Source organism: Phycodurus eques, chromosome 3, assembly GCF_024500275.1.
Source record: "Phycodurus eques isolate BA_2022a chromosome 3, UOR_Pequ_1.1, whole genome shotgun sequence".
In the NCBI taxonomy this organism is placed as follows: Eukaryota; Metazoa; Chordata; class Actinopteri; order Syngnathiformes; family Syngnathidae; genus Phycodurus; species Phycodurus eques.
The window spans coordinates 200,920-219,951 of NC_084527.1; the positions used below are offsets into that span (position 1 = coordinate 200,920).

Consider the following 19,032-nt stretch of genomic DNA (forward strand, 5'->3'; position numbering starts at 1 on the left):
GTACTGTACTGTATGTGTAATGTAATCTGCTTTTGGATTCCGCTGTCGATGTGTGATGTGGCAGGGACACGTTACGGCGGTTGGGCAGTCGGAGAACCTATATGCGCCCAGGAGTCCGTCTGCATGCCGTGTCAGTCGCCGAGCCGCCACCAGCCGTCAGATGCTCAGAGCACGGGATGGAATCAAAACGTGCAATATGTTTCACCTTACCAGAACACAAAACTTAGTACAGCCTCTGGAGTGCGCAAGAGGAAATGTGCTTACGTCTTTAGCAGAATATACGCAATCAGAATCAGAATCATCTTTATTTGCCAAGTATGTCCACAAAACACACAAGGAATTTGTCTCGGGTCGTCGGAGCCGCTCTGGTACGACAACAGGCAGTCAATTGACAGAGAACACTTTGGAGACAGAAAGACATTGACAAAAAACAATCACTGAGCAATTAAAGGGTTGCTAGTTATCTGGTAATGCCGGTACATTTTTTATTTTATTTTTTGACAATTGTGCAAAAAGACGCAGAGTCCTCTAGCACTTAGAGCAGTTCGAAAGACTAATATTGCAATAGTCCGGTGCAATGAGCATTGTGCAAAGGGCACCGAGACTTCAAGCGAGTAGTGGGATAATCTGGGACAATGTCTATTGTGCAAATGTTGCAGATACTCCTCAATCAGTGTGGAAATGGAGCAGATGCTACTCAACAACAGATATGCAAATAGTGCAGTGTGGCGAGACTACGACAGTGAGTGCACGAGTAATGTATAATTGGCCCCACAGAAATGTGACAACAAACTCAAGTCAAAAAATTGTCAGCATGTTGTAATGGAATTGTAGGTTAGGTGTTTAAGAAGTTGATGGCAAGAGGGAAGAAGCTGTTGGAATGACTGCTAGTTCTAGTTTGCATTGATCGGTAGCACCTACCGGAGGGAAGGAGCCGGAAGAGCCGGTGACCGGGATGCGGAGGGTCCGAGAGGATTTTGCACGCTCTTGTCTTAGTTCTGGCAGCGTGCAAGTCCTCAAGGGTGGGTAGGGGGGGGGGGGGGTACCGACAATCCTTTCAGTAGTTTAGATTGTCCGTTGCAGTCGGAGTTTGTCCTTTTTTGTAGCAGCGCCAAACCAGACCGTGAGGGATGAACAGAGGACCGAGTCGATGAGCGCTGTGTAGAACTGCCTCAGCGGCTCCGGTGGCAGGCCGTGCTTTCTCAGAAGCCGCAGGAAGTACATCCTCTGCTGGGCCTTTTTGAGGACGGAGTTGATGTTGGTCGCCCACTTCAGGTCCTGAGAGATTGTAATTCCCAGGAACTCGAAGGTCTCGACGGTTGACACAAGGCAACTGGACAACGTGAGGGGCAGCTGTGGCGAAGGATGCCTCCTGAAGTCCACGGTCATCTCTACAGTCTTGAGCGTGTTCAGCTCCAGGTTGCGTCGGCCGCACCGCAGCTCCAAGGCCAGATATGAGATATGCCCACACGCCCAGGGTTACTCCACCCAAAGTGTGCACGTGGTCAGAAGAAGCGCAAATGATAGAATTAGGTGGACAGCAGAATGGGCGCAGACAGAAAATTCTAGAGCTGTGCGTCATTCCTGACTTAAGCATACAGGAGAATATGGCACCATTGTCCATAGCAGCAAATTATTTTCTTGTCTAGAAATATTTTTAGAGGTGCAATTTCAACATATACAAATCTTAGTTTCAACTTAGCATTTCTTGTAAGAATAAAAAAATTATTGACAGAGTATTCTATGACAGAGTACCCAGACAGGAACTGTGGTACTGCATGCGGAAGTATGTTTGAATAGTATAGGACAAGTATGAGGGCAGCAGAACAGTGGTGAGGTGTGCTGTGGGTGTGACGGAGTTTATGGGAATGCATCAGGGATCCGCCCTGAGTCCCTTCCCATTTGCATTGGTGATGGATAGGTTGTCAGATGAGGTCACACTCCCTGTGGACCATGATGTTTGCAGATGACATTGTGATGTGCTGTGAAAGCAGGGAGCAGGTGGAGGAAGAATTAGAAAGGTGGAGGCATGCACTGGAAAGGAGAGGAATGAAGATTAGCCCAAGTAAAACAGAATATATGGAGTGAGCAGGTTTGAGAGGATTAGAAATGAGCTCATCAGAGGGACAGCCAAGGTTAGATGTTTTGGAGACAAAGTTAGAGAGAGCAGACTTGGATGGTTTGGACACGTCTCGACCAAAGAGAAGGTTGATAGATGGAGTGAGGGAAGACATGAGGGCAGTTTGTGTTGGAGAGGAGGATGCAGGAGATAGGCTTACATGGAAAAGGATGACACACTGTGGCGACCCCTAACGGGACAAGCCCAAAGATTAACGCCCGTGCGTCTCAATAAAATAAACAGTTTCCCGAGGCAGAGAAAATTCCTCAAGCATTTTTTTACTGGAAGCACTGGAAATACCAGAGTACTCGTTGCAGCCCAAATTAGAATACACAAGAAGTGACTCCCGTCTGCTCAATAACAATTGCGAAAGGTGGAGTTGTGAGGCCGGTTGCATGCTTTCCTACCAGAGGGTTAAGTTGCATGTTGTGTTTCAGGTTCAGCATCCTAAAGCATCGGCTGTCTCAGAAAAACCATTGGAAAAAACCTGAAAGACTGAAGACTAAAATCCACCTGATTGAAACGTAAGATCAACCAATCAATTTGTTGATACATCACTGGGTGAAGGCAGGTGCTGTGTGTGCGTTTCACTTGTACGAAATCAGTGTGTGGCCGAGAGAATGCGTGTTGATGAACCAGCGAAGATTGGATGCTACGAACGTATGAAATATGTGAACCGCTGTCATGTGGATTCCGGGTTTGACGCAACCAACGTGTGAAATGTGTGAACGCAGTCGTGTGTAATCCATGTTGGACGCTATGAACGTGTGAAATTTATGAACACTGTCGTGTGGATTCAGGATTGGACGCTACAAACGTATGAAATTTGTCAACGCTGTCGTGTGGATATTCCGGGTTGGACGCAATGAACGTGTGAAATTTTTTTAACGCTGTCGTGTGGATATTCTTCATTGGACGCAATGAATGTGTGACCACTGTTGTTTGGATTCCGGGTTGGACACTACACACGTGTGAAATGTGTGAACGCTGTCGTGTGAATTCCGGGTTGGACGCTGCAAAGGTGTGAATTATGTGAATGTGTTCGTGTGGATTCCAGGTTGCACGCTTTGGACGTGGAGGATGCGAGGGACATCGATTGGGAGAAGGTCGCTGCTTTCGTGGGGTGAGTCGAACGTTGTCGCCCGAGCAGCCTCCTAACGTTCTGATGCGGCCTTTTCGTTCTTTCAGCGGCGTGACTCCAGTTTGCGTCCAGAAGCTTTTCCGAAACCTTAAAGTCTCCAACGTTCCCGACTGGTCTCGCCGTTCCTACGGAGGTCAGTATCGTAGCGACCTGTGGCGTGGAGTCTTTTCCCGGCGCCGCTTGTGACCCCGATCCTCTCGCCGCCCCGCAGAGATAATCGACTTCCTGCAGGAGCACGTTACGCCGTGCCTCGTCGAGAGGCTGCGGCACTGCGACAAAGAGGAGGCGGAGTGGGAAGCGCCCCGGAACGACACGTACGCTCTGTTCAAAATCTTCGCATCAGGAGAAGACGGCGAATTTGTGGAGGTGGACAACACTCAGCCGAGCAGACGGCGTTCGGAACACTTGCTTGAATGCGCACCTTTGAGCGCTAACCCTCATAGGAAGTCTCCTCAACGACAGACGATCAGCCTAACAGCCAATCAGATGCCCTAACTACAGACGATCAGCCTAACAGCCAGTCAACGACAGACGCGAGCGCTCAGTAAAGCAAACGCCAAACGTTGCGCTTGCAAAGTTTGAATGCGCACCTCTAAGCCCCGCCCCTTCCTCAGAAACTAGTTTTTTTGTCTTCGTTCCATAAAAAGGGTTCTTAAGTCTTGACATTGTGACAGCTTCCTTCATTGCCCTCATAAAAACAAGAAGTACATCTGATAGTCATTCGTACGCGGTGTCGGTAAGATTCTAACTACACGTAAGAAGATTATGTAATTGTAATCCATTACATTATTGGGAAAAAGTTTGTAATTAAATTAGTTGCTTTTGGAAATTTCAATGATTATAATTTGGTGATACGATACAACATAAAATAGCATATAACATAGGTCTGGCTGGAACTACGTTTTCACAGAGAGTAGCCAACCTTTGAACAACAAAGTAACAGGCCAATTAATGTGTTTAGAGATATAACTATAAAATAATTCACATCCACACAGGACGCCGCGTCTGAACCAGAAATGAATTAGTACGTCACTTCAGAATGTGGGAAATTTAAAATTAGATAATAATAACAAATTGTATTATAAGAGAACATATTAGTACCACTGTCAGGTTCAAACAACCTAGAACATTTAATAAACAATGAACAAGGAAGGAAGACAAGAGATGGTTGTTTTACTCACGAGGAGAAAACAGAATTGGCAAAGGTGAACTCATCCATAGACTGATATTTTTGACGATGTAATGTGGGTTGTGATGTCTTTGACACATTTTTGAAACTATGGAAATTCCGACAAATTTTGACATTTTGTTCTGGAACTGAATTTTTAAAGATCAGAAGCTCCGGCGATCTCCGGTCATGTGCCGTTCTGCCGCTTTGCGACTGGCTTTCTTTGGTCACGTGCCATTGTGCCGCGCCACTCAAATCGGCTTCTTAATACGGTGTTAGGCAGTCAGCTGCAAGTTTGCAACAATGACGAGACGGTCGTGGGTTTGTAGAGACAAAAGATAAGGGCCGAACATAGTGCAGTGCGAAGCTGAGGCTCTATTTACAGCTACGTAAGCCTACAAGTTACAGGCTTATATTTCTGATGCAAGAACAATGTTATGCAGCTGTAAGCTGCTCTCAAGCATGACATCAGTTTCCATTAAACATGACCCTGAAGCGCCACCTTGTGGAGCAATCTATTAGTTTAGCTGAGATTTTCAAAAGGTTAGACTCCAATCAATTTTCTGAAGTGCTTTTCAAATTCAGCAGGGTCGCGGGCGCATTGGCGCCTATCCCAGCTGACTTCGGGTGAGAGGCGGGGTACACCCCGAACTGGTCGCCAGCCCATCGCGGGGCACAAATAGACAACCGTTCCCACTCACATTCACACCAGGGTTAGACTCACAATGTATCAACTTTTGAAGTTGATACATTGTCTTCCCTCACGACATCCATCAAACCTCTCTTTGGTCTTCCTCTTGCCTGGCAGCTCCATCCTCATCACCCTTCTACCAATATACTCACTATCTCACCTTTGCACGTGTCCAATCATCCAAGTCTGCTCTCTCAAACTTTGTCTCCAAAACCTCTAACCTTGGCTGTCCCTCTGATGAGCTCATTTCTAATCCACTTCAAGAGAGAACCTCAACATCTTCTTGTCTCTTCAGTGCCAGCTGTCTCTGATCCGTACATCATGGCCGGCCTCACCACAGTCTTCTAAACTTCTAAACAGTCACATAACACACCTGACACTTTCCTTCACCTGTTTCTTCACTTCCTTACCACACGCACCATTGCTCTGGACTGTTTAGCCCAAGTATTACAATTCCTCCACCCTCTCTCTCTCTCTTCTCCATGCAGTCTCAGTCTTCCCCCTCCACCCCTCTCGTTCATGCATTTATATTCTGTTGGGCAAATCTTCATTCCTCTCCTTTCCAGTGCATGCCTCCACCTTTCTCACATGTTCCTCCAGCTGCTCCCTGCTTTAACTACCAATCACAATGCCATCTGCGAACACCATGGTCCACGGGGATTCCAGTCTAACGTCATCTGTCAACCTATCCATTCCATTTTCCATCCTCGAGTGCCTTTCTAACTTCCCCCTTACTAATCATTGCCACTTTCTGGTCCACCGCACTTGCCTCTTCTACTCTATTCTTTCCATCTATCCAGCACACTACTGGCACCAGTCAACACATTTCCATCTCTGTCCTTAATCACCCTAACCCGCTGCACATCCTTTCGATCATTGAAAATTAATGCCATTGTTACATGTACAAGAATGGGGCATAGCTCATCCAAGTGCAACACGTTTTTTGTTTTTTTTTAACACTTAAGAAACAGCATCAACTATACACTTTGTAACACATTGTATCATACATAACATCCATTTACAGTAATCCAGTTCATTTCCTTAACCATTATCATTGTCACACGAGCGCATGCCTTTATCGTGACGTTCGAACCCAAAACCGGAAGTGACGTACATCCGCGAGATAGCATTTAGCGCCAATCCATATTGTTCCTTAAACTTGGACTTCACATCAATATAGCCGTATTAACTGGCAAAAAACACATTACCATTAGTGTCACGATGCATTCTATGAACTTAGCACATCTTAACAACCACCACGCATCTTGAAGTTCCCATATGCTATGAGCTATGTTGCTAACAGTTGCAGCTGGTGTAGCTAACACGGCGAACGCAGCTCCCGCCGATAGCTAGCTGTACTTCCCATACCATTTCTGAAGACATCTCAAATTATTGCCTGATACAATTCTGTAGTTTATCAACATGTATTCATACACCTTATACACACTTACCTGTTAACAGAAAACCAAAAAAAATGCGTCAGCACGACTGTTGCATCTCGTCTCATTAACCGTACTGTGACCACTCCTCTACGGTGGCTCCGGTAGCTATTTCTGCCAGCCCCGTGACACAGTCGCAGTGTACCCCCTGCTGACGATAGACTGAAGAGGTAAATACCTGAATATGCAGTACTTTCCACCATGCTGAATACTGGCAGGCGGCACGGTGGACGACTGGCTAGAGCGTCAGCCTCGCAGTTCTGAGGACCCGGGTTCAATCCCCGGCCCCGCCTGTGTGGAGTTTGCATGTTCTCCCCGTGCCTGCGTGGGTTTTCTCCGGGCACTCCGGTTTCCTCCCACATCCCAAAAACATGCATTAGTTGGAGAATCTAAATTGCCCGTAGGCATGACTGTGAGTGCGAATGGTTGTTTGTTTCTATGTGCCCTGCGATTGGCTGGCAACCAGTTCAGGGCGTACCCCGCCTCCTGCCCGATGACAACTGGGATAGGCTCCGGCACGCCCGCGGCCCTAGTGAGGAGAAGTGGCTCAGAAAATGGATGGATGGATGAATACTGGCAAACGATCATCTGTCATATTCCAAAATTAATTGGGGGATGACTATTTTATAACATGGCACACTCTCCCCTTCAAGATTTTATGTCTCCTGACATTACAGTGAAACAAGTTCAACACGCTTCCATAGACCAAGGTCTCCAGAATGTCTTTATTGCCTGAGTTTTGGTCACCCTACAGTCTCTTGCCAGTAAGGATGGCTGGCCTAGTCTATCATAGCTTAGTATTACCGGTAACTGTCTCTTCCAATGTGACTGTCTCCTCTCTTGGTGCAATTGCTCTGTCTCCGCCCTATCCAGATCTCCGTCAGGCATACTCTCAAATTTTGGCCTCTGTTGGAGCATACCATTGTTGGTCAGGTCACCTGGCACCACCAACATTGTCCTGGAATGGCACATCTGCTGCTGCTTGTAGTGGCACATCCATGGCATCCTGCTTCTGTCAGAGGATTGAGCGCATATGATGTCTTCTGCGTCCCACTGTTAGATCTCAGCCACCACTGGTAGGTGCCACCATTGTCATCCTTGTCCTCATCATCATCTCTGTCAGACTCAGATCGTTGCTGGACTTGCCTCTTCTGTACTTTCCTTCCGTTTTTGTGATCTCCGGCTTCTCTCAGCTGTGACGTGCCCTCCTTGTGCAGTCTTTCAGAAGGAAGAAAGTCAAAAGGCAGCAAGAGATTCCTGTGAATCATTCTGTCGTTCCCCTTTTCCGTTTCCTGGACTGACTTGGTTGACTGGGCTGTTGTCACCTTTCCTTTCCTTCACCGTATATACCTGTCCTTCCCAGTAGGACTGAATTTTTACAGGGCCACCTCTAAGAGTCAGATTGCGGACAAGGACTCTGTCGCCAGGCTCAAGGTCTCTGCCATGCACTCTCCTGTCATAGTGCGCCTTGCCACGGGCCGCCATCTTGGCAGCAATCTGGTAGGCCTTTTGCATCCTCCTTTTCCACTGGTCCACATAGTCTGAATAAGCACAATGAGTCTCATCTCTTCTGAGGTCAAACATCAGATCATTTGGCAGTCAAGGAGGCCTCCCGGGGACCAGAAAGTAAGGGGCATAGCCTGTTGCCTCGTTCCTTGTGCAATTGTACGCATGGACCACTGCTTCCAGTCTTCTTTCTCCTTGTCCTCAGGGGTATGCAACATGGACACTCGTGTGCGGTTGAATCTTTCAACTTGCCCGTTCCCTTGTGGATGGTAAGGTGTTGTGTGGGAGCCTTGAATGGCAGAGAGGTTCTTCAGTTGGTTCTCAATCTCTTTACCCATGTCATGGTGCAGCCTACTTGGGAATCCAAAATTGAGTGCGAAGTCATTAAATATTCTGTCGGCAACAGTTTTAGATGTTTTGTTCTTTGTCGCATAGGCCTGTGCAAACCTTGTGAAGTGATCCATGACAACCAGAATGTACTCATATCCATGCTTGCATTTATCCAAATGGAGAAAGTCTATTGAAACAAGCTCAAAGGGTGAAGTGGTGTGAATTGGGGTCAAAGGTGCCCAGATTGGCTTATTTGGCTTCCTGTCCTTGAGACATATGCATTCTCTTGTTACGTAATGCTCTACATCTTAGTGCGTTTGGGGCCAATAACGCCTTTCCCTAATTAGGTCCAGTGTCCTGTCGACTCCCAAATGTCCCATTTCCTGGAGCAATTCTTTAAACACCAGCTGATGGAAAGCTTTAGGGAGCAGCAACTGTTCTCGGCGGATGGTTCTACGTCGCATTATGCCATATTCGTCCACGTGAAGATTGTTCCACTGTTTGAGAAGTGTGGCTACAGCTGTTGGCTCGACTTTCACCTCTGTTCGAGTTGGCTTCCGATTCCTTAACTTGTACTCTTTGACCCGAGCCAGTGTGTCATCATCTTCCTGAGCCTTTCGTATTTGCACTGGCGAGAGGGGCTGGCCAGTCCCAGAGTCTTTCATCAATTCCAGAGCTGCAATGTGGATCACTCCTACACCTCGACATGGCTCCTGCCTTTCTATTGTGACGCTCTCCATGGATGCACTGATTTCTCCCGGACTTGTCTCTGCCGTACATTTCCTCATTTAGTCCTCCATATCCAGCGGCATACGAGAGAGAATTGTTTCTTCCTGGACGATAGCGGATGGAGAAATTGAAGTCAGCTAGCTCTGCAACCCATCGGTGGCCCGTGGCATTCAATTTAGCAGAAGTGAGCACACATGTTAGTGGATTGTTGTCCGTATAGACTGTGAAGGATGGAGCGTAATATAAATAGTCACGGAAACGGTCGCATACGACCCACTTCAGTGCCAAAATCTCAGTTTCCCAGAGTGAAGATAGTAACCCTTCAGCCGATGTCAGAATGCGGGACCCATACGCAATCACTCTCATCTTTCCTTGCTGTCGCTGGTACAACACCGCTCCCAAGCCAACTTGTGATGCATCACAGTGCAGTACAAACGGTTATGTGAAGTCGGGATAACTCAGGACAGGTGGCTTGGTAAGTGCTTCAATGAGCTGTTCCAATACTTCTTGATGACAGCTGTCCCACTGTATGGGTGTCTGTGATGGTAAGTGACTCTTCTTGTTCTTTGCTGTTTTTCTGAATCTTTCAACGTGTTGGATCTTTCCTGATTTCCTGGAGTGAGTAGGTTGTAGAGTGGATGGGCAATCAGGGAGAAATTGGGGATGAATGGCCTGTAATACGAGAGGAATCCCAGCATCTGGCGAACATCACCAAGGGTGGTAGGTGTTCTCTTGCACAGGGCCCTCACTGGCGCCACCTCTGCTGGGTCCACAGTGTAGCCCTCTTAGCTTACCATCCTACCAAGGAATTTTACCCTGGATCTAAACAACTCACACTATGCATCTTGTAACGTCGGACGACTAACCTGAGATGCTCCACGTGCTCTTCGAAACTGCTGCTATGAACCAGGTTGTCATCTAGATAGGGGAGGCAAATTGTGTCTCTCAGGCCAGCCAAACAGTACTCCATGCTTCTCTGGAACGCGGCAGGTGCAGAGCTCAGGCCGAAGGGTAGGGAGACCCATTCGTACAGCCCCCAAGGTGTAATGAAAGCTGTTAGTGGACTGCTTTCTTCATCAAGGAAACTTTGGTGGTACGCTTTCCCTTGATCCAAGACAGAAAACCATGCACCTGGCTATCTTAACAGTGTCTTATGCCTTCACTTAAGAAACAGTATCAACTATACACTTTGTAACACATTGTATCATACATAGCATCCATTTACAGTAATACAGTTCGTTTCCTTAACTATTATCATTGTCACACGAGCGTATGCCTTTATCGTGACGTTCGAACCCAAAACCGGAAGTGACGTACATCCGCGAGTTAGCATTTAGCGTCAATACATATTGTTCCTTAAACTTGGACTTCACATCAATATAGCCGTATTAACCGGCAAAAAACACATTACTACTAACAGCTAACAGCATGCTAAGTTGACAGTTGTGGCGCCCAGATTGGAACGAGCTCGAGCTGCGTCCTGGTCAGCTGCCATCTGTTTGCGTCAGCCACACTGTTTTCATTTCGGTTAGATTGTTTGCTTAGCTTTTATTTCATGAGTCAAATAGTTGATGACGTCATCCCGAACGAGGACCGGCAAAGTCCACACTTGTCCCGTCAGTTTTGTTCACCGGCGCCCCCGGAAGCCAACACGGGCCAGAACCCATTGAGCGGGAAGTTGACACCTCGCGAGCGTCCGGCGCATCAAGCGCATTCGGTGACGGCGATGGCGTCTGACTTCTATTTGTTGGCGGCGGCGGTGACGGCGCCGCCGCTGGTCCTGACGATGTTTGGTAGGAACAGGAGGCCCGACGCCCTCTCGATGGTTTCTATAGGAACCAGGAAACGCTCCAGGGGGATCTTCTCGTCCACGGGCTCGTTGGGAAGAACGTACGAACGTAGCTCCACGCCACCCTGCCTGCCGTCACGCTCCAAGACCAACACCTGTGCCCGCAAAAAACAACAGCGGCGCGCCGATGACGGCAACACCGTAGACATCAAAATTAAACAGCTGCAGGGCCAAGATTAATTTGCGTCATCTTTGAATTGCTACAAAAGGATTTTTCATGGACAGTTTAAGGAACTATCTAGGTCCACTGACTAAAAATCTCTTTGTAGTGATTCAGGATTTGGGAATGATCGCAATCATTCACTCCTTCCTCACATTAAGATTTTCTGTCTACCCCGAGGACACGAGCTGACCTTGAAGAAGTGCGTCGGCACGGCGATGTGGTTCGTGCCCAGGACTTGATAGTGGACGTAAAGCTTGCCATCTGCTTCCTGGCCTGCAAAACACATTAGAGCGCCACCTTGAGTTTGGTTTACCAACCTGTCATCATCTTGTCTTAGTTACACTATTGGGGCTTTTCCACCAAGCAGCCCAGGAACTTTGAGTTCCTGGTCACAAAAGGTTCCTGTGGCCCATGTGGTTTGTGTTTCCATCGCACTAATTTGTTCAGGGTGGCTTAAGCAAATGAGGCTGATGTTGCTCATTTCTGACACCGACTGGATTTAAAAATGCTGTTACTTCAAGCTTTCAATGTCTGCCTTTATATGTTAATCTAAATTTCAAATGTTTTTGATACCTTTAACACCTAACCCTTTATCCAGGTGAGGCAATTGAGAACTGATGCTGATCTGGCAGCAGACAATCTTTGAGGTAGTAGGTAGTTTTATTATATACAGGTGCATGTCTTTCTGAACCTTGATTTGTGCACTGATGCACAGTCACGTTGGGCCATCTCCAAACTGTTCACACAAAGTTGGAAATGTCCACAATATAAGCCCCTGCACTCGCCGTGAAGGGAACTGTAGCAGTTTAAGGTCCAGAGTACTGACGGTCAAATGGCCTTTAGTTAGGGTTGGGAATGATAAAACGGATGCCACCGGATATCCGTTCGTATCGTTCACATACTGTATCCAATCGTTCTGCCGGTAAAGATATCGTTTTGAATCGAATCGCTCCCTGTGCATCTAGCTATGTTTCGAATCAGCCTCATGCCAGAGATTCCCAAGGCTACCTTTAATGTATATGTCATTCCTATGACCACCGTAAAAGCTGAGAACAGAATGAGAAACAATACATTAACAAATGCACTGTACATATTACAACCCCAATTCTGGAGAAAGCACTGGATGTAAGCAGCAAGGCCGAAAACCAACATTGAATGCCCGTGACCTTCGATCCCTCAGGGCGGCGCTGCATCAAAAAACGATATCAATGTGTAAAGGATATCACCACATGGGCTCAGGAACACTTCAGAAAACCAAATGTCAGTAAAAACAGCTACATCAATAAGTGCAACTTGAAACTCTACGATGCAAAGCAAAAGCCATTTATCAACAACACCCAGAAACGCCGCCGGCTTCTCTGGCCCGACCTCATCTAAGATGGACCGATGCAAAGTGGAAAAGTGTTCTGTGGTCCGACGAGTCCACATTTCAAATTGTTTTTGGAAATTGTGGACGTCGTGTCCTCCGGGCCAAAGAGGAAAAGAACCACTTTTATGGATGCAAAGTTCAAAAGCCAGCATCTGTGACGGTATGGGGCTGTGTTAGTTCCAAGGGCATGGGTAACTTGCACATCTGTGAGGGTACCATTAATGCTGAAAGGTACATACAGGTTTTGGAGAAACACATGCTGCCATCCAAGCGACGTCTTTTTCACGGAAGCCCCTGCTTATTTCAGCAAGACAATGCCGAACCACATTCTGCACGTGTTACAACAGCGTGGCTTCGTAGTAAAAGAGTGCGGGTACTAGACTGGCCTGCCTGCAGTCCAGACCTGTCTCCCATTGAAAATGTGTGGCGCATGACGAAGCGTAAAATACGACAACGGAGACCCCGGACACTTGAACAGCTGAAGCTGTACATCAAGCAAGAATGGGAAAGAATTCCACCTACAAAGCTTCAACAATGAGTGTCCTCAGTTCCCAAACGTTTCTTGAATGTTGTTCAAAGAAAAGGTGATGTAGCACCGTGGCTAAACATGACCCTGTCCCAGCTTTTTGGAACGTGTTGCAGCCATAAAATTCTAAGTTTATGATTATTTGCTAAAAACAATGAAGTTTATCAGTTTGAACATTAAATAGCTTGTCTTTGTTGTGTATTCAATTCAATATAGGTTGAACATGATTTGCAAATCATTGTATTCTGTTTTTATTTCTGTTTAACACAACGTCCCAACTTCATTGGAATTGGGGTTGTAGATTTGAACACACCAATTCACTGAAAATCATCTCCCTTCTCAACCGGCACGAGAATCCTTTTTTTTTTTTTTTATAACCGTTCTTTCTTTCCTTTAGCTTTGTTAACCGTTTTCTCTGTGTTTTAGCCCGTCGCGCCTTCACCATTACCCAAGAAAACAACTTCCTGTTCCGTCATCAAAATAAAAACACATCCAGCCATATGACCTTCAAAATAAAAGCACCTAAACACTTGGGAAAACAAGTAATTACTTTGTTCCATAAACTCCCACCAAATTATTTATAGTTCTTTTGTACACAACTTGATATTGTTCTGTAAATTGACTGTCTGTTGTCGTACTAGAGCGGCTCCAACTACCGTAGACAAATTCCTTGTGTGTTTTTGGACATACTTGGCAAATAAAGATGATTCTGATTATATAAAAGAAATAATTTTCAGAAGTAAACTTTCAAAGTACAACAAGAAACCTTTGGTTTTATCTTAAGCAGCCTCTAGAAGCAGAAGTAACATTTGAACTGGGCGTTCAACTAGAAGACGTTTTGTTCACGCGTTCACCCTTTTGGTTGCGATTTTTGTCTGACCCTTCTCACAAGTCCATCTCTACTTGAAATCGTCTCCATCCAGATCTTGGCAGTGTTTCACCAATGTTCATGACTATGTCACCTGTTTGAAGGTTTCTCTTCGGTGTGTGCCATTGTTGTCTGACAGTGATGTGTAAATACTCTTTTTGCCATTGGCTCCAAAATCGCTCTTCCAGATATTGGACTTGATGCCATCTCTTTCGTCCACATAAGTCCTCTCTGAGAAATTTGCCCGGGCAGGAAGTTCCATCGTGTTCTTCATGGTTATGAGGTGATTTGGAGTGAGAGGCGCCAAACCGTTTGGATCGTTAAGATCGGGGTGACAAGCTGTAGCCTTTCATATATGTCATTCCTATGACCAGCGTAAGAGCTTACAAACAATACATTAACAAATGCGCTGTACACATTACATTTAAACACACAAATTAACTGAAAATCATTGAGCTTCAACTTCTCTCCCTTCTCAACCGGCGCTCGAATCCTTTTTTATAACCGTTCTTTCTTTCTTTGTTAATCGTTTTCTCTGTGTATATCTGTGTTTTAGCTCTTCGCGCCTTCACCATTACCCAAGAAAACAACTTCCTGTTCCGTCATCAAAACAAAAACACATCCGGCCATACAACCTTCAAAATAAATGCAGTCAACCACACAGGCGAATTAACAGCAAATACTTACTTTGTTGCTTACAGGAACTCTGAATGCTTCAGCATATCAAAAGATTTTGGACACTCAAACAGTTTAAGGATTACCCCTTCCAACATGTCTGTGCACCAGTGCACAAAGCAAGGTCTATAAAGAATTTGGTGTGGATGAACTTGACTGGCCTGCACAAAGTCCTGACCTCACCCTGATCAGAATCAGAATCATTTTTATTTGCCAAGTATGTCAAAAACACACAAGGAATTTGTCTCCGGTAGTCACAGCCGCTCTAGTACAACAACAGACGGCCATTTGACAGAAAATACTTTTGAGACATAAAAACACAGTACGGAGAGTCACTGAGTAATGAAAGGTTACCGGTATTGCCGATTACAATTTTTTTTTTTTGACAATTGTGCAAATGATGCAGAGTCCTCTAGCAATTGATACAACACCTTTGGGTTGATTTCGAGCAGACTCAGTGTCAGGACTTCTCAACCAACATCAGTTTGTGACCTCACAAATACGCTTCTGGAGAAATGGTCATAAATTCCCATAAACTCACTCCTAAACCTTGTTGAAAGTCTTCCCACGAGTGTTGAAGTTGTTACAGTTGCAAAGGGAAAATCGACATCATATGAAACTATGGATTTAGAAAAGGCTATCACTTCAAACGGCATGTGAGGCAAGGCAGGTGAGCCAATACTTTTGGCACGCTAGCGTATGTGAAGATGTCGTCATCATTTCGCTACCTGTCCTTATTTTATTTCATTTCAATGTGGTGTGGCATTGCGTTCACCTGGGCAGGTAGAGCGGGCCGGTGCACACGTAGACATTGGCGTAAAGTTTGGTGAGCGAGCGACACAACTTCTCCAGATTGTTCCACGCGTTCTGGTTCATGTGAGGGTTCTGCGTGCGCACCCACCACACACACACACACACACACCACACACATTAACCTTTGTGTGTGGGGACACCTTGTGGTTGAAGTGAATCTTTCATGTGGTCACCTGAGGGGCTACGTTGGTCAGGTAGAAGGTGTCGTCCATGGCTTTCTGGCTCCACTTGTGATTGGCCGCCGCCGCCATGTGACCTCTGTCGAGGCCGCTCCCCCTGTAGTCGCCGTTGGTGGCGCGGTGGAAAACGTGCACGCTGCAGGGACGCACACACGCTGACACTTGTGTGCATGCTGCACGCACGCGCGCGCACACACACACACACACGCTGACACCTGCGCACTCTCGCACGCACGCGTCTGACCTGTCGTCCTCCTTGAAGTCGCAGCGCTTCCTGTCGGCGTTCCCGCCGAGCGTGTCGCCGCCGAGCCTCTCGATGACCCACGCGGGCGTCCTGGTTCGGGGGTCGTACGAGCTCACGTAGGATTCTCTCGTGCGAATGTTGGACAGCGACGGGAAGCCGTATTTCATCACAGCGCCCCCGGAAGGCCGGCTCAACTACAACAATTCCGAAACTTTTTTTCCTTAATCGTAATAAAGACGCTTTTTGTCCGTCGTTCACTGTCGCCGCCGAATGAGTATGTTTTCAATGGGTCGACGTGGAAGAGGGTCACGCCCTGCTGGCCTGTGAAATTCACGTTTGTGAACCCCCGTGATGACTAACTGATCCCTGTAGATGGCGGCGTTGCATCGTTTCGAACAGGGGTGTCAAACTCAAATTCACGGTGGGCCAAAACTAAAAATTGGGACAACGTCGTGGGCCAAATTCAACATTTTATGAAAAACCACTGCAATGTGCATGTTTCCCTTCTCTCCAGAAATGTAGCGTTAAAGTTTATCATATGACAACAAACTTATATTTTGCTTAAACACTGAATCTGGAATTAACCAACTTTAATATTATAAACACGAGAAATCTAATTTGCGATAAAAGACATCAGTGGTATTTGTTTGTTGTTTTGTATTGAAATGGATAACATGAATTCTTCTGTCTCCATCTTCTATTTATCCATCTCCAACTACCAACTCTTTTTTTAAAGGCCAACAACAAAACAACCCAAAAAAATAAGAATGTCCTTCAATAAAAATCCAAACCTCAAACTATTAACAGTCCCTGCCTAGGAGTTGATAAAGGGCATTAAAAAAAAAAACACGAACTCAATGATGTTCTTTCTATTCTTTGTGACAGCCACGTTGCTCCGCACACGACAACACGGTCTGTCTTTGACTTTCGTGAACAGACCATCTGTCTCCCGCCCGTCTTGGAAGTCAACCGTTTTCCATCTTTCGTTTGGCCACTTTTGGGAAGGGGAAGTGTCAATTTGCTCGAGGAGACCGGTAGCATAGTTGCTAACGACTGCAACAGAAAGGGAAGGTTGCGCTCGCCGGTCGAGACCGATGGGCCGACACACTAGCAAAGCATTCTGGGATTTGCGATATTAGTGGCGCACGTACTATATACTGGCGGGCCAGCTTTATACACATTTGATATGGTCTTGCGGGCCAAATATAATTACATCGTGGGCCTGAGTTTGACATATGTGGTTTAGAAGATAAAGATTAGGCGGTGAATCTCAGCTTGTCACTTCGATTACGAGGGAGGGAAAAGTAAAGACGTGGCAAGCCGGGCTAGCGTGGTCTCTCGTGCTCCAACATTGTACGCGTGTTCGCTATAAACGGTGTGTGAGGCCGTAGGTAGTAGAAAGTTTGTTGTGACGGTGAGAAAAGATGATGGAGAGAATGGTGGGGAAAAAAGACACGGACGTTCAACTGGAGCCATGTGGTGAGTGAGCATCATGATGCGTTTGTTTGTTGGATATCTACAATTCAGTAATTATTTACCATCAAAAGCGCTTTGCCTTGTTTTTGTTATTGTATAGTTTGAGGCGTCACAAATGCAAAAAAAAATATGCGCGTCAGTCACTGTTCTGCTTGACAGATTTCTTTCACAAAAAGCTCCTTTTCTCCGCTTTTTTGTTTTTTGCGAAACTCTCTCATATTCTACTGTTGATGACGATAGAGCGGAAAAAGCTAGATCATTTTGATCCCCCCTATTCTTGACTTTGATAGGTTTGGTGTTTATACTGTCACAGAACACCATCTTGTAAGATCAGTCAAATTGCTCTAAACGGTCGAACAAACGTTAACCTCATCTTATTGTTGTGAACGTCCCGAAAAACACTGGCTATCCCAGATGCTTTACTTACACGTGTCGGCAGGAGGCTTTTAAGAAGGTAGATTCAAAAAGAAAGAAATAAAACACTGACAAATGAGATCAATAAATCCATGTAAGCTGTTTGAAGGTGACACGTAAATCTTCATGCGAGCAACTCTTGAGCCTATTTTGCACAATTCACCATTTCATTTGATTTTACTTGAACTGGATGGATGCCAAAACCTCCAAGTGACGTCACCACGGGCACGCACCGTCAGTTCGTACGCGGCGTGGACGTTCGGAACCGGCACCACCGGAAGCCGGCCGAGAAGACCGACTGCCGGCTGCTCCTCCTGGCCGCCCGAGGGCCCCCACAGGCGGCTCGTCGAGGCGCCGAGGGCAGCTCCGAACGACAAGGTCGCCAACGTCGTCCGCCACTTGGCCGTCATGGTCGCGTTCAGATGACGTCACTCACGGCTTGGCCACCGGTGATGGCGCAATGGCTTGAAACAAGGTGATCTGATGGCTTTGGGCAATTTGTATTATTGATAATATTGATGGTGACGTCACACTACTGTTCAAATGTTTTGTTTGCTTCTTTCTTCAATAATGACAGCAACAAAACTAAGCAAGTCTTTGTTATAAATTTCATAATTATTCTCGAGCAATTTTATGTGCACAAATCCAAAGTTAATCATTGAAACCTCTTTTTACCTTTTTTTTTTAAATTTTTTTTTTTTTTGAGAATGAAAGCTAACCCGCACTACGGAAGCGTATTGCATTCACTTGTATTCAAAAAAACCTCCTGTTTTTTTTAGGGCTTTGTTTTTTTGGAATAATTTGTTTCTATTTTTCTGAGTAGTTCTTTCAGTTTTTCTGACAATTTCTTTTTTCCACCTGTTTTTCTGACCATTTTTTTTCACCTGTTTTTCTGACTATTTTTTTTTCTGTTTTTCGGACACATTTTTTTCCATCTGTTTTTCTGACTTTTTTTTTCCTGAGTTATCGGGACACATCGAAGTCACGCAAGAACCTGCGAACTGAAAGTGACTCTTTGCGGACTCCGAAGTAAGCAACATGACCGGCTTATTTAGTTTGATCAAGTTTTATTTTGATATTGGTTTAAGACACTGGGAGATACTCTGTCTTTGAGTCACGTAGATGGTATTGTTATTAGTTTGTCGACATTACGCAGGCACCTGCGGACTTTGCGTTTGTTTCGGAGGAAAGCCCATTCAGATCTGCTAGATACAGCAATGTTTGTCCAGAATCAGTTGGACAGATATGGTGTGCTCCATGGATACAAGATGATGCATTTAAAATGCATTCAGGCTGGCTACGCGGTGACTCAAGAGACGATCGGTGTGCAACT

At 45.9% G+C, this 19,032-nt stretch overlaps 2 protein-coding genes across 7 annotated transcripts in view; one reads left to right on the forward strand and one right to left on the reverse strand.

Moving 5' to 3' along the window:
* Nucleotides 1-4,395, forward strand: part of LOC133399597 (transcription termination factor 1-like) — a 20,782-nt gene extending 16,387 nt beyond the window's left edge. For 2 of the 3 annotated variants that reach the window (XM_061671180.1, XM_061671179.1), the window contains 4 exons: nt 2,557-2,643; nt 3,177-3,242; nt 3,308-3,393; nt 3,472-4,395. In XM_061671180.1, coding sequence (XP_061527164.1) covers nt 2,557-2,643; nt 3,177-3,242; nt 3,308-3,393; nt 3,472-3,755 — 523 coding nt within the window. In that variant the 3' untranslated portion in view covers nt 3,756-4,395. Of the gene's footprint in view, nt 1-64; nt 967-2,556; nt 2,644-3,176; nt 3,243-3,307; nt 3,394-3,471 lie in introns of those variants that run through there. The other variant, XM_061671181.1, reaches the window with a different exon arrangement.
* On the reverse strand, nt 293-18,109 carry endog (endonuclease G). Of its 4 annotated transcripts, none has more exons than XM_061671182.1 (6): nt 17,933-18,109; nt 15,810-16,003; nt 15,560-15,701; nt 15,349-15,458; nt 11,326-11,407; nt 293-11,067 (listed from the first exon to the last, which is right to left on the reverse strand). In XM_061671182.1, the coding sequence occupies exons 1-6, from the start codon at nt 18,107-18,109 to the stop codon at nt 10,864-10,866; spliced, it is 909 nt and encodes a 302-aa protein (XP_061527166.1). In that variant the 3' UTR covers nt 293-10,863. The 4 variants fall into 4 exon arrangements, with proteins under 4 accessions (XP_061527166.1, XP_061527168.1, XP_061527169.1 ...); XM_061671183.1 differs by having other exon boundaries at nt 10,859-11,067; nt 11,288-11,406; nt 15,348-15,458; XM_061671184.1 differs by having other exon boundaries at nt 11,326-11,406; nt 15,348-15,458; nt 15,560-16,003; nt 17,863-18,018.
* Nucleotides 18,110-19,032: the final 923 nt, after the last annotated feature.